At 35.0% G+C, this 14822-nt stretch overlaps 1 protein-coding gene and 1 non-coding gene across 2 annotated transcripts; one reads left to right on the top strand and one right to left on the bottom strand.

Moving 5' to 3' along the window:
• Positions 1–10806: 10806 nt before the first annotated feature.
• TRNAR-CCG (transfer RNA arginine (anticodon CCG)) lies at positions 10807–10879 on the bottom strand. Its single transcript has one exon. It is a non-coding gene; the product is annotated as a tRNA-Arg (tRNA).
• A 1911-nt stretch (positions 10880–12790) lies between these two features.
• LOC148695112 (uncharacterized) lies at positions 12791–13850 on the top strand. Its single transcript, XM_088698422.1, has 6 exons — positions 12791–12933; positions 13004–13090; positions 13206–13245; positions 13337–13390; positions 13471–13527; positions 13613–13850. Exons 1-6 carry the CDS (start codon positions 12791–12793, stop codon positions 13670–13672), a joined length of 441 nt encoding a protein of 146 aa, XP_088554548.1. The 3' UTR covers positions 13673–13850.
• Positions 13851–14822: the final 972 nt, after the last annotated feature.

Consider the following 14822-nt stretch of genomic DNA (forward strand, 5'->3'; position numbering starts at 1 on the left):
TTCATAAGAAAATAAAAGGAGTTATTTAACTTTACCTTGTTGTGACCCTAAGGCATCAGTAGTGGATGCCGATGTCGCGTCAGGCGTGCGGGGGCGGTGGTGATCACACCTAGCTCTAACAGGTAGTGCCACTAAAGAGGTTGATGACGCCGGCACCTGGGAGACCCGAGGACCAACTAGATCATCCGGATTAACTGGCCTGGGGTCCATTTCTGCTGGAGCAGTGGAGGCTGAAGTAGGAGGCAGGGGAATCAAACGAGGTGCAGTCGTCACGGCCTTACGACTTCTAAAACATCTGCACAATTAGAAGAAAAAAAAATTCAATGCATATAGAAGTGCAGACATAGGGTATTGAGGAAAAGTGATATTGCTGCATAACTATTCTATTCCTAGTCAATTCAATCTGTGTCTCCCACTTTTGGTTTGTCTTGCCAACTGGTGCCACTCACTATGAAGCTTAGATTCTTTCCTAGTTGGTTGGTCTCTTTATAGTTCCCCTAGTTAATATTTTCCCTTCTTCCCACGTATAGACGCATAATTCCCAATCATCTATCTGAAAATGCAACCAAAAGAAACCCAAGGGGAAAAGAGAAATTCCGTTGATGAATAAATTTAAACAGACACCCCTTGGAACAAGACAGTTAAAGTTCTTTCCTGCCATTAGCTCTACCAAAACTACCAATAGCGCATAGCATATAAAGGCATACTTTTCATGTCACCAAAGTAATAATCAAACTATGTTGAAGGCTGCAATTGCTGAAGATACTATAAATAATCACAACCAGTAAGAATTCAAGAGAAACAATGGAAATTGTTAGAACAAAATGGAAACATTCAATGAAACTGTATGGACAAAAAAATAGGAGGAACTAAATTGTGCAGTGCGTTCAAGTGAATACAATGGTGTGCGGACAAGTACTGTCAGAAAATGTTTAGCAGTAATTGAAATTTGATCAAATACACCACAATAACAATTAATAAGACTTATGCGGTAATATGCATGCGAATAGCAGTTTATAAGTACAAAAGAATGTGTGTCTAGATTAACAATCATTTATGTGTCGATTAAGCCACAAATTGGTTAGCTAGCATACTCATCAGCTTGGTGGATTTGATGAAGGGGAAACACTGGTAGCAGCTTGGTGGAAACTAAATGCATACCCCAACAAGTGTGAAGCAGTAAACAAAAGAAATTAACTAAAAGCAACATGATGGCTTTCTCAAACCTCACCAGAAAAGCTTACCAAATTTATTTTATTTCATATTTGTCACAATATATACAAAACGAGATATCATTCTTTCATTCATACTGAACAAACAAAATAGACCTATATTCTATGTGCTTTCCTCATTCATAAAACACATATGGTTACTGGTTTCTAGACAAATATATGTTCTAAGATAAACTCAATCTTGACAAATTATTACGATTCAATCAAAACACAACATACCTCTCAATTTGCAATTCCAATTGAAATAAAATAGCAGAAGCATGCACATAATTGAAATCACATAAATACCCAAAGAGGAAAAAACACATGATTGAAATCACATATATACTCAACGTCTGTTAAGCTCTTTATCATTGAAAATACATAACTATTTCATCTACCATTTGCAATTAAAGTTGAACATTGATTTATGCTTGCTTAATCTGTTTTGGCAGGGCCTAATGTTCCAATGGTTATGGTTTCAGATCAAAAAATTATCGAAACTGAGCCACAAGAACTTTGTCAGCCTTATCGGGTAGTGTGAGGAAGAGGAACCTTTCACCAGAATAATGGTTTTTGAATACACTCCGAATGGTACACTTTTCGAGCATTTGCACAGTGAGTATATAGCTACATTCTCTCAAATGTATGTGTTTGTGCTAATTATGCATGAGATATCTAATGCTAGTGAAAACTGCAGTAAAAGAAGCTGAGCACTTGGACTGGAGAGTGCGACTGAGAATCACAATGGGCATGGCCTACTGCCTCGAGTATATGCACCAGCTTAACCCGCCTATAGCCCACAACAACTTGAATTCAGGATCCCTCCAGCTAACAGAGGATTAATCACCGAAAGTCTGAGAATTTAGCTTCTCTATTTCATCTACCATCGTTAAGCTCTTTAATTGCATATATCAATTATGGAGTGCAATGGACTCTATCATTTTTACATGTTTGCACCTATCAATGTGACTTTTTGAGTTGACTTGGATGAGGAAAAAATTGGGAATGGATACAGCTATGTTCTTTAATTGGGAATGGATACAATTATGGAGTGCAATGGACTCTATCATTTTTACATGTCTACTCTTTGTTTTAACTATTCATTTCAATAGTCATTGCACCACAGAGTACTACCAAGCAAATACACATTATACAGTCTAATTCACTTTGCTATCAAAGTAACGGACCAGTGGACATATTTCTTCCAATATTTATTTGACTCCATGCATACGAAGGTGCCTTAATTCCAAACAAACAAATAACTAGACAAGTAAAAGCAATCGACTTTTTTCACACGCATTCTCGAATTCAACATCCTCCAGCGTTTCCTCTTTCATCCATATATGATCAAGTATTACAAAATGAAAAACAAACAAAGAATTACAAGTTTTTAAATGAATAAAATGTAAATTCTACGGGACTTGCAGAAGGTATCCAATAATTTGCAAACAACTAACAAGCAATGAATTTGTATTACTACCCTAATTTGCACTCGACATATTATGTGTATAAAAATCAATTATAAAAATCAAAGCAGATTCGAACCCTAATTCAGAGCATTCGATTTCGAGCAACCAGAAAGCAATTAATTATAAAAATCAAAGCATATTAGAACCCTAATTATAAAGCAATTATCAAAGCATGAAATAATCCTAAAATTACCTCAGAGAGAGAGGGTTGTTGGAGGAGGAAGAGAGAGTGTGAGTGGGCGAGAGGGTGAGAGGCCGAGAGGGAGGTTGACAGAGATTTAGTGAGAGAGAGGGCTGCCGAAGGGAGAGAGTTTACAAAGAGGAAGAGTTGAGGGGAAAGTGTTCACGATTTCAGTTAAATCCCGAGGATCTTGCGCGACGAATAGAATATATTCATCGCGCAAAACATTCAAATTTTCATGAAATTATTTTCATGCCGGCCCAGAAAGTTAAATTTTCAACTCATTGTGTGACGAACATGAATGTATTTGTCGCACAAAGAACATTTGTGTGACGAATAAATTCACGTTCGTCGCGCAATGTGCTGAAAATTTAATCTTCCTGTGTCAAATTTTTATTGATTTTAAATTTATTCAAATAAAAACAATTTATTTATAACATAAGATAAATAAACTACAAAAAATATCATTTAATATGTTTTACAAAGCAAGTCACAAATAAGTTGCATTATTCATCATTCGAACTATAATAACTTTCATTATCATCGTTATCATCATTTTCAGTCTCCCATTCCTCCTCCTCGATAGGTACATCACCGTTGTTGTTCGGGCCCATTGCAACATCGTATCGTGGAAGATTATCGAGGTCAATTGTAATTGACTAAATCGGTATTTCAATTGAAGCCACTCCTTGTATCTGAAACGGTTCTTGATAAGATTTGTATCTCGAAATGTTTCCACATCATTTTCTATTGAAGATTCTAAACGTTGGTCAGCAACTTTGTCAACATCGTCGTTAGTAGGGTCTTGTTCTGGTATAGCATACACAATCTTCTTATCCATCTTTTGAACAACTTTCCAACCTCTTCCAACTTTAGGATCATCTAGATACACAAACTATTTTGCCATGTTTGCCAAAATGTAAAGGTCATCATCGTACCAAGTTCTGTAAGTGTTCATAGATAGTAAGGCATGGTCGATTTTAACACTTCTCTGCCTATTTGGGCTTGTATCAAACCATCGACACTTAAACATGATCACTTGGTATTGGTCTTTGTAAAGCAATTGCACAACACTTGTTAGTTTGCCATAGAAATCAATGTCCGTACTTTCGCCTCCACCTGGGACATGGACACCGCTATTTTGCATACACAACTTGTCATCTCATGCAGCCCCCAAAAACTTGATGCCTTTAACATGGCAACCCGAGAACAATTCAGCGTGAATCGGTCCAAACGCCAAGTTATATAACTCTTCACTGTAAATGGGGGAATTCGATGCTTTCAATTTATTCACCTAACATTATACAAAAACATACACATGTTAGTTTGAATTAAATACTACAATATATATGTCAAATACAAAACACTTATATCTTACATATTCGAGAAACCGTTGTGGAAACAATTCATTGTGTTTCTTGGCATACAAATGTGATGGATGTTCTCGCTTTGTCATCTCTTCATGCTCATTTAGGTATGCCATTGTCTCGTCACAATTGTTCAGTACGAACCAATGCACTACCTCCATGTCATTTTTTGAAAACGACTTGCCTCGTGCAGGATCTCCAAAGGGTCGTGCACATTGGGCAAAAATAGAAGGCTTCTCCTTTCTCACACCCCTGTCATTATTGTGCTGAGGATAATTGAAAGTCATCTCCATATCTTTTAAATACATTCCACAAAATGTAAGTGACTCATATTGAACCCAAGCCTCTATAATTGATCATTTGGGCTTCGCCTTGTTTCGTACATTTCTTTTCAACTCCCTGAGAGGCCTACCAAAATAAAATGAGGTGAGTCAAATTAGTAAGCGTCGGTTAATGATGAATAAACAAATGATAAGGATTATATACCTTTCTATTGGATACATCTAGCGATATTTGACAGGACCAGCAAACAATACCTCTTTCGGCAAGTGAACCATCACGTGGATTATACTTGTGAAGAAAGCTGGAGGAAATGTCATCTCAAACTTGCATAAGACCTGGACAATGTCATGGCACAACTGATTAACGTTCATCTTTTGCAACGTTCTTGCCGTTAGCTGGGAAAAAAATTTGGACAACAATATGATTGGCTTTACTACATCTTCCGGCAATAGGTGTCGAATACCCACAAGAAGTAGGCGTTGCATAACCACATGGCAATCATGGCTCTTTAGTCCAGCAAATTTACCTCTATCAACATTCACGCAATGTGCTATATTAGAAGCATACCCGTTAGGAAACTTTACAAACGATAAAAACTTTAAAAACTCTTTTTTGTCATTCAGTTTCATGGAAAAAAAACGCAATATCCCTTTTGGCTTTATCACTGTCCCTATTCATCCATAAATCCCTCTGTATTTCCATTCGTTCCAAATCAAGACAAGTTTTGATCATGTCCTTTGTCTTACCCTCAATATCTAGAATGGTGCCCACCAATGTGTCGAATACATTTTTCTAAACATGCATAACGTCGAGGTTGTGTCTCAATTTTAGTTTCGAACAATATGGGAGCTCAAAAAACATAGACTTGTGTGTGCAGTTCATATGTGTAGAAGATCTGGTCCTATTCACTGTTTTCCCAAACAGAGCAAAATCCAAACGGCTAAGTTGTTCCAAAATTTGACCACCGGACCATTCTCTAGGTCTGAGGCGATGCTCTGTTTTCCCGTCGAACTCTTTATCCTTTTCCCGCCACTCATGGTCCCATGGCAACCATCTCCGATGACCAAGGTAACAAACTTTTCCAATGTGCCAACCAGATGTTACATCATCCTTACATATAGGGCATGCCATATAACTGCTAGTGCTCTACCCAGAAACCATTGCATATGCAGGAAAATCGTTCACAGTCCACATAACTGCTACCTGCAAAGTGAACATCTTCCCAGTACACTTATCATACATGCGCACACTGTTTGCCCATAAATCTTCAGCTCATCAACCAACGGCCTTAAGTAAACATCAATTGACCTACCAGGATCCTCAGTTATCAAAAGACTCATCATCATGTATTCTTTTTTCATGCATTTCCAAGGTGGCAAATTATATGGAAATACAAAAATTGGCCAAGAGTTGTCGTGTTGGTTTAGAACCCCAAACGAATTGAATCTATTAGTGACAAGTCCCAATCTAACATTTCGGGGATCAGCATCAATCTCGGGGAACTTTCAATTGAACTCTTTCTATGCCTCCCCATCTACAAGATGCCTCATCACATTGTCGTCTACCCATTTTTCCTCATGCCATCTCATGTCGATGACAATATGTGTTGACATATACAATCACTGCAACCTAAGTTTCAAAGGCAGATAATGCATGACTTTTTGTGCGATCTAAGTCGTTCTATTCTGAGATGTCATTTTGAACCTTAACTCATTACATACAGGGCATTTATCAAATGCTTTATTCTCTTTCTAGAATAAAATACAATTGTTTTTGCAAGCGTGAATTTTTTCATAACCCAATCCCAAACCATTCAACACCTTTTGTGCATGTCAATGGTCTTTCGGCAAACAATTTTCCTTTGGAAACATTCTCTTAAAAACCCCCAAAAAGTAATCGAAACACTAGTTCGACATACAATACTTTATTTTTCCATGCATTAGTTCCACAATGGCCATAAGAACAGAAAATGTCTCACACCCTGGGTATAAATTTTGGTTGGCATTTTTTACTGGTTTTTCATATTGTTCGAACTCTGCACTATCCATTAGTGTAGGCACGTCATCTTTCCCTTCCTAGTTGGTGTTTGTCGATGCAAATGGAAAAACATCATTTATAATATCCATGACTTGTTCATTAGGATCCACATTAGGTTCAACATTGCCCACTCTTGTGGCATTTGAAGACGAAGTATTGTCTAATTGTTCCCCATAATGGTTCCAAGTATTATAGGTCTCAACCATTACATCCTTACTAAATGAAATCGAACATTTTCAATTGTGTCCCTTAACGTGTTATTACACCTCTTACAAAGACACCGGATTCTAGTTGTACCCGGGTTGTGTGTACGTACAAGTATTCGTCTGCTCATCTATTCGAGTTCTGTATCCACGTTCTGTCCATAATTCCTGCAACCACAATAACAGTACAACAATCACAACAACTTCATACAAATGATATTGCCACCTTATGCATCCGTTAAATGCTCTATCCCATTTGGGAGTGCAAAGTTATGTCATGTAATTTATTGCTACATCAGATTAGATTTCGATGTGGAGGAATTTTGGCAGCATCTCGGTATAGTTCTTCAAACGGACAACGTAGATATGAAATACCTATGTGCCACCCGAAGAATGTACAAAGATGACACCAAAATCTCCACAACCGAAACCTAATCCTTCAACCATAAACTACACGCCATAACTATGCATTCCCAAACTCTCCAAATAATGGGACATTCAAGAATCAATTGGACCACGGTCATACTTTTGCACCCATGCGCGAAATCCAACTAATCCTTGAATGGGAAACTAAGTTTTACTATAAAATTAAAAAAAAAAAAAAAAAACAAGTACGAAGTTAATTACAATTAACTCCGTACATCACAACACATATTTGTACGTCACGTACAAATTTAACAACATAATATAAAAATAATTTCACAACATAATATAAACATAACAACATAATTTAAGTAATTTTATATTATTTAAAAATAAAACGAAGAAAATACCTTCTAGATTGTTCTCCACCAATCACTAATCTCACACAATATCCCTATAGACAAGGAATTTCATGGCGTTAGTATGAATTTACATTAATACTTTTACCGTAACATAAAAAAAAGCTTGCCAAACACACCGAGATAGCTCGATCAACCTAGACAAGAAGATGGAGGGAATATTATATGATAAAATTGAGAGAAAATGGAAGTGACGGATGCCGGATTGAAGAAAAACGAAGGGAGGAGGTGCAGAGGCTGAATCTATCGTTTTACTGCAGTTTTTTGCCTCTGCAGCTGAAACCATTATAAATATTACCTTTGGATGACTGATTTTGCGCGAAGAATGCGCGACGAATATGATGTTCGTCGCTCAAAGTATATTTGTGCGACTAAGGCATGTATTCATCATGCAAGTCTACATTTTTTTTTTTCGTTTGCTTTATAATTTATTAATGTAAACAAGTTGCGCAACGAATACTATTTTGGTCGCACAACATGCATATCTAAAAAAAAAAAAATTCCGTTTTCTTTTTAACTAATGTAAATTTTTATTTTAATCTAAATAAAAAAACTCAAACCTAATCAAACATTACCAAAATAATTAATAAAATTAATTTATTATCCCAAATACATATTATAACAAATGTAAATTAATATTAATAGTCATCCATATAACATAAATTTATTAATTAAAGTCAAGTATAATGTCCTAAAAATCTTATTTCATAAAAAAACAAAAACAAAAAACAAATAAAGTTCAATCCTCCTCCTCAAGGGCATCAACACCTCACTCCGCATCTCACAGCGCATCGAACTTCCACTGTCAGAAATTCAACTTGAAAAGCTCATCTAGATACTTCCGCTGCTTTTCATCGGTTTCATCAACATCCCAATGAACCTATATTAATGCCAATAACAATAAATTAGTAATTTAAAAAATACTGCTTTTTAACAAAAATAATTATACATTATTTAATATAAATTCCCAATAACTCCCCCACCATGGACTTCTTCAACTCCTCAGGCACCTTTTTCTAAGACTTAAGCTCGGCAGAACATTGGCTCTGCACCAAACCCCCAATATCAAACCTAAGTTCGGCGTATGCATCAGCCTACTTTTGTCTTCAAAGTAAGGCACTTGCTTACGACGATACCTCTCTATTCGCAATACACATTTCCTTTCGCGAGAGCTTTCTCCTGAATTGGCCATATTGCCTTTGAAACAAAACCTTTGAAAACTAGGGTTCTGAAGTTCTGTTTTTATAGAACCCGTAACACTTTATGCGACGAATATGTGGAAATTTTCGTCACGCAAACACTTGGCGGCAAAATTTTTTTTCCTTCTTTTTCTTGCTTGAAGACCACAAGTGTTCGTTGTGCGAAGTATTCTTACGTGATGAATATTTTCATCACATAAATTTTATTTATTTTTTCCTATCTAGCCATTTTTGTGCAACAAATATATTTTTTCGTCGTGCAAGTGCCACTTAGGCGACGAAATTTGTTTCATCGCGCAAGCTGTCTTTTCTACTAGTGTTAGTACGACTTAGAGTTTATCTTGAGTGTTATGGGGTAGATATATAAATGGTTAGTGTACAAGATTATATATTTTGCTAAGATTCTTCCTAGTATCAATTTCAATGGGAGATTGTTGGCAATTTGTTAGGTATTTCAAAATACGACTAATTTTAGTTTTGCCATTTAGTTTTTTCGGTTAACATGGAATTGGAAATCAATAACTAATTCTTTATTCCATAAGGAATTAGGCTTGTTTGGAGTTTAAAATGGCTGAAACAACTTTTTATGGAAATGTTTTTGAAGCCAATCCTTAATAAAATTCAAGTGGATACGAAAAAAACACTTAAAGTGCTTCTTTCGAAAAGCACTTAAAGTTCTTTTCGAACCCAAAATTAATTTCACTAGAAACGTTTTCAATCATTTTAAAAGCACTTACAAACGAGTCCTTAGAATACAGTTTTAGTCGTTTCCTTTGTTTACAAGCAACTATTATGAGAGTGTTAACACAATATTCATTTGAGGTCATAATGTTCAAATTTAATTGTTGTAAATTTCATTTATTCTCCAACGGCTATATCCAACCCAATTTATTTTATATATTTGTCAATCTCTTATGTCTAGATCATTATTGATCTCTTATCCCCCTCCCTTGATTCGTCTTTCTTCCGATTACTATTATATTCTTCACTTCCTCTTTATCAAAGAAAATAGTTGAGCTGCTCATAGATCTAGGTATTACATGGAAGATAAAACATACATGTATTGCGAGTGTACGGTTACAAGGATCAAAGGTTGTGATTTCTTGGAGACATTGTCTCTGAGGGATGAAATCTACTTTTAAGGACAATAATCTACTTTTAAGGACAATGAACTTACACACCTCAATCTACCATGTTATTCTTGTGAAGTAACAACGAAGAGCAATTTCTACACTCTAAAAGTAAAGTATTTTATGTTATTTTGTTTATTTATTTATTTAATTGTGGCAATGAAAGTTATCATGTACTAATATTAATCTTATTTTTTTTGTTGTAGGAAAAGTAGCATCCAAATCGCCATATTTCTCCACTTTCCGATTCCTATTTCCGAATGTCAAATCTTATGTCCCTTGTCTATTTTTATTATGTTTTTGCATTTTTAAAACTCTTTGAGCAATTAGCAAATTCTCAATTATCCCTCTCTCTCCCAAAGTCAAGAACCCCAAACACAACCTTACCATCAGCACCCACGACCCTTCCTCTTGGGTGGGATCGGTGGCAATTCCATCTCTTTCTACCCTAACCCCCATCTTCTTCCTTTTTTTTTCTTTGGCCCTTGATTTCTAGCAATTGGCTCTAAGTTTGTCTCATTTTTCTTATGGTTTCAATTTCCTTAAGCTTTCTCTCAATTGTTGGCAATTCTTTGTCTCAATTTCCTAAACCCTAAACCCTTTTCAAATCTAGGGTTTTCGACTTTGGCATTGTTATGGGCTCACTTTTAGGGCTTGTTTCTTTATTTTATTTTTGTAACAGGTTGCACTTTTACTTTAGTGTTGTAGACTGTCTTCGGACTTGCCTCCACTTTGTATTAGTATATTTTATTTTTAAGTTACGTTTGTAATAGGTTGTACTTTTACTTTAGTGTTGTCGACTATCTTCGGACTTGCCTCCACTTTGTATTAGTATGTTTTATTTTTAATGAAATTAGTTGCTTGACCAATTAAATGTCCGAAAAAGCCCAAAAAAGTTGGAAGAAATAAAAAAAAAAATTGCAAGGCATAAAAAAAGCAAGGCGATCACGGTGGGACTCGAACCCACAATCTCCCGCTCCGGAGGCGAGCGCCTTATCCATTAGGCCACGCGATCTTTTTGTCAGCTGCTCCGCTGTTATTTATATGACTGCAAACCTGAAACTAAAATGCTGAACTAAAAACTAGTTTTGGTTTTGGAGTTTAAGAAATTAAAAACTAAAAAAAAGTCTGTATTCCTTACGTTTGTTATATCCCTTTTCTTTCACCTTTGGCTGTTATATTTTCCCTTAGGTCCATTAATTTATCTATATATATAAAGGTAGAAGATCAGTTTGGTGAAGCATTCAGAAATGCCAAGAAAGCCCCTTTGTTTTCTTCACAATCAAACCTTTAAAAGTTCAAAAAGCTAGGACAAATTGGTAAAAAAAACCATAACCGAACAAAAAAAATTGTATTGGAAAAGAATAAATTTCAGAAAATAAAAAAATAAAAAAAAGCATTATAATTATCCTCTAAAATTTAGCAGTTTGCGGTTTAGACAGTAAAACAAAGAAAAAAGTGCGTCCAGTTCCTCATTTTCTTTTAAGACCCTAAAATACAACATTTTAATTAAAAACAAAAATCAACACTTTAATAAAAACAAATCAATTAAAAAATAAAGTGGAGAACACCATTTTAGGAGAGAAATATTAAAAAATAAAGTGAAAAAAAGGCCACATGGTGAATAACTGCTCTCCATTTTAGGAGAGAGATATTAAACAGAAAAATTAAAATTTGTTATATTGGAAAAAAAAACAAAACAAAACAAGAACGGAATAACTTCTCCTCCATTTTAAGAGAAAATATTAATATCTATATTAAAAAAATCTAATAAATTATACTAATATCTGCATATGGTCCGACTAATTTAGACGGATTAGGATGTTTCAACTAATTTCTATCCATTTTAGGAGGAGATAAAAAATCATGATAATTATCCTCTAAAAGATAGCAGTTATGGAGAGGAGAGAGAGATAAATGATAAAGGCAACAAAAACAAATTAAAAAATAAAGTCGAGAACATCAGTTTAGGAGATAAATATTTAAAAATAAAGTTAAAAAAAGGTCACATGGTGAATAACTGCTTTCTATTTTAGGAGAGTGATATTAAATAGAAAAATTCAAATTTGTTATATTGGGGGAAAAAACAAATAAAACAACAAGAACGGAATAACTTCTCCTCCATTTTAGGAGAAAATATTAATATCTATATTAAAAAAGTATCTAATACATTATACTAACATATGCATATGGTCCAACTAATTTAGACGGATTAGGATGTCTCCAACAAATTTCTATCCATTTTAGGAGGAGATACTAATATCTTATAAAATGATATATAGATTAAAAAAATAAATAAATAAAAAAACGAAACCAACGTGGGAGAAAGAAAAGGGTAGAGGTTGCCGTGGGTTTTCAAAAAACCATGAAGCTCGCCCACTAGAAGCACTAACTTCCCAGTTCGTATAATCCCATTTTTTCCGTTTCTACTCATTTTCCCATATCCAAATTCAAATGTTAATTTTCCCCTCAGCTATACAACTGCTATCAACAGTTGTTGCTTGGTTTTACAGACTCTCACACTCCAACATGGGATAAAACGGGTATTAAGCAACGCCCGAGTCATCATTCTTCTTTATTTCAATTTTTTCGCTTTTTTGCTTTGCCATTCTTCTCCCACTCCCTCTCCCCAGGCGTAAAAAGAAAATTAATCTAGGTGTAAGCTTCTTTTTTTCACTTCTTTTTCCTGCATGGTTGTACTCATTTTACACATTTTCATGTAAGCATAATATGTAATTGTATGAATTCCCAAGTTTAGCTTCATATGGGTTCTTTTAACTTAAATCTTCATTGTGCGTTTTTTTAAATTTCGGTCAGATTATGAGTTTCAATTTTGATTATCTTAATGTGCTATACGTGTGCTACGGTAATTTTAAAAATTATTTGTTTTCATTCTCAGGATATTTACAAGAATACCCACAAAAAAATGAAGAAGGAACTACCTATTGATAAGATCCCAAACAGACGTGTCTCTATTTTTACACCTGGTTGGGAGATATCTGTCGGAGTAAAAACTACTGATCTAAGCCAACTGATTCTTGAAGAGTGGAAAAAGAAGAAGCATGAGCAGTATGTATCCTAAATTATATACTAAATTTGTTACAAGAAATCTAACATTATATATACCTTCAATATATAGGCGGCGCATGAAAAAGGCTGTAGAAGAATTAAAACCTTCAACAACTCCTCAAATCATACGTATTTGGAATAAAGTCCAACAAATTAGGTACAACACCATTTCTTACCTGTTTATTTTTATTGGCATTCTCTATATCATTCTACAAATTAATTATCTCAAATTATAAAAAAATAAAATAAAATAAAACAATTTATGGGTGCAGGAAAAAGATTAACAGTGGCCAAATAACTTTTCTAAATATGGTAAGTCTTCTCTTATTTTCATATGAAAGTATACTATAAATTCAAATTGCATTCAATTTTCAAATATAAATAAAATTGCATTTTTTGTCAGTTTTACAAGCATCACACCCGTCTCAAAGTACAAAGGTTGAAGTACAAGATTAAGGTAATATTTCTTATTATTTAATTTTGTAAATATGGTTACAGTTTGTTACCTCAAACTTGACAAATATATTTATCTTTCAGTATTCTACAAGTAACTGGAGTAAAAATATTGCCATGAGAAAATTGTCAAACTTAAAGGTTTTTAGGTTAAGTTGCTTACAATCTTTATAGTTGGGATTGTGCATTATAGTTAGACTTTTTATTTTATCATCATTGCTTGCAGATTAACCATGAAAATCTAAAGCATCAAGTGCAAGCAAATGGATGGCAAGCATGGCTTTGATTTCACACGTAGACGCTATGTTTACAAATGTACATGTTGTCCATATTTTGCTTTGCTTCATATATTAGGAGTTCATCCCTAGCTAGCCTATAACTTTGACTGAAAACTTAAGAATCTAAACCATTTTGATTTAAGGACATTAAGTGTTGTCAATATGTATTTAGAAATGAAATTACATGTCATATTTTCAGATTTTTTTTATTTATAAATAGTATATGTTTTCCCATTTTATCTTCGTTGTTGTTTTAAAGAAAAAATAGTAAAAAATGTATGAGAGATTACTCACATATGTGCAAATTGGATGGAATATATGCTCCTAAATTCTTCAACAAACGTGGTAATATGACAATATGGCATACAATAACACCATTATCACTTTGGAATGATGGGATGATTGTACGGTAACACCATTAACTCATCAACCTTTCTTCAACTCAAGCAATTGGAACTACATAGCCTGGCCCATGCTCTAATGTTGAACATCTCAGTCCCAGCCCAAAATGGCATGGCTCACCCATAATTATGTACTCACTCCTCTAACCGCATCAACTATCCCATTCACATAGCCATTGAACAAATGATCTGCCACCTGCTCGAATGACGCCAAATATTGCCCATAATACCTTTTTGTCCACCATAATAAAAAAATGTTGTTGTGCACCCTTTTAATGTGACATCCCGTCCCGGGATTATTAAAACGCACTTGTGGAAGGACATTTTTACCCCTAGTTCGTTTCTTTGACGTTATTGGTTGTTTTGTGTGTTATGGCATATGTTGGGCCACACACCCACAGGCACACTCACTGTCTCTCTCTCCCTGCCCTTCTTCTGTCTCTGTCTCTCATCTCTCTCTCCCTCCCCGTTACCTTGATACGTACGGACAAACCCACAACCACCCTAAACACTAACGGATCGAGGAAACCAAGGGTGCAATTGTGATCGTGAGGTCGAGGGGAGCACGAATATACCATTTTCAGGTAAGAACTTCGACGTTTTCACGTCGATATCGCGATGTCCGTTTTGAGTACTGTTCATGCAAAAATTATACATTGAGTTTTTGGGATTTCTGAGCTCGTAGGTGTGTTGGTGAGGTCCCAAGGAGCCTCGGAGTGCTTCGTTGGACAAAATTGGATGTCGGGATCGTCCTGTT

This window comes from Pyrus communis, chromosome 8 (genome assembly GCF_041283825.1).
Source record: "Pyrus communis isolate YQ-2024b chromosome 8, ASM4128382v1, whole genome shotgun sequence".
Classification (NCBI taxonomy): Eukaryota; Viridiplantae; Streptophyta; class Magnoliopsida; order Rosales; family Rosaceae; genus Pyrus; species Pyrus communis.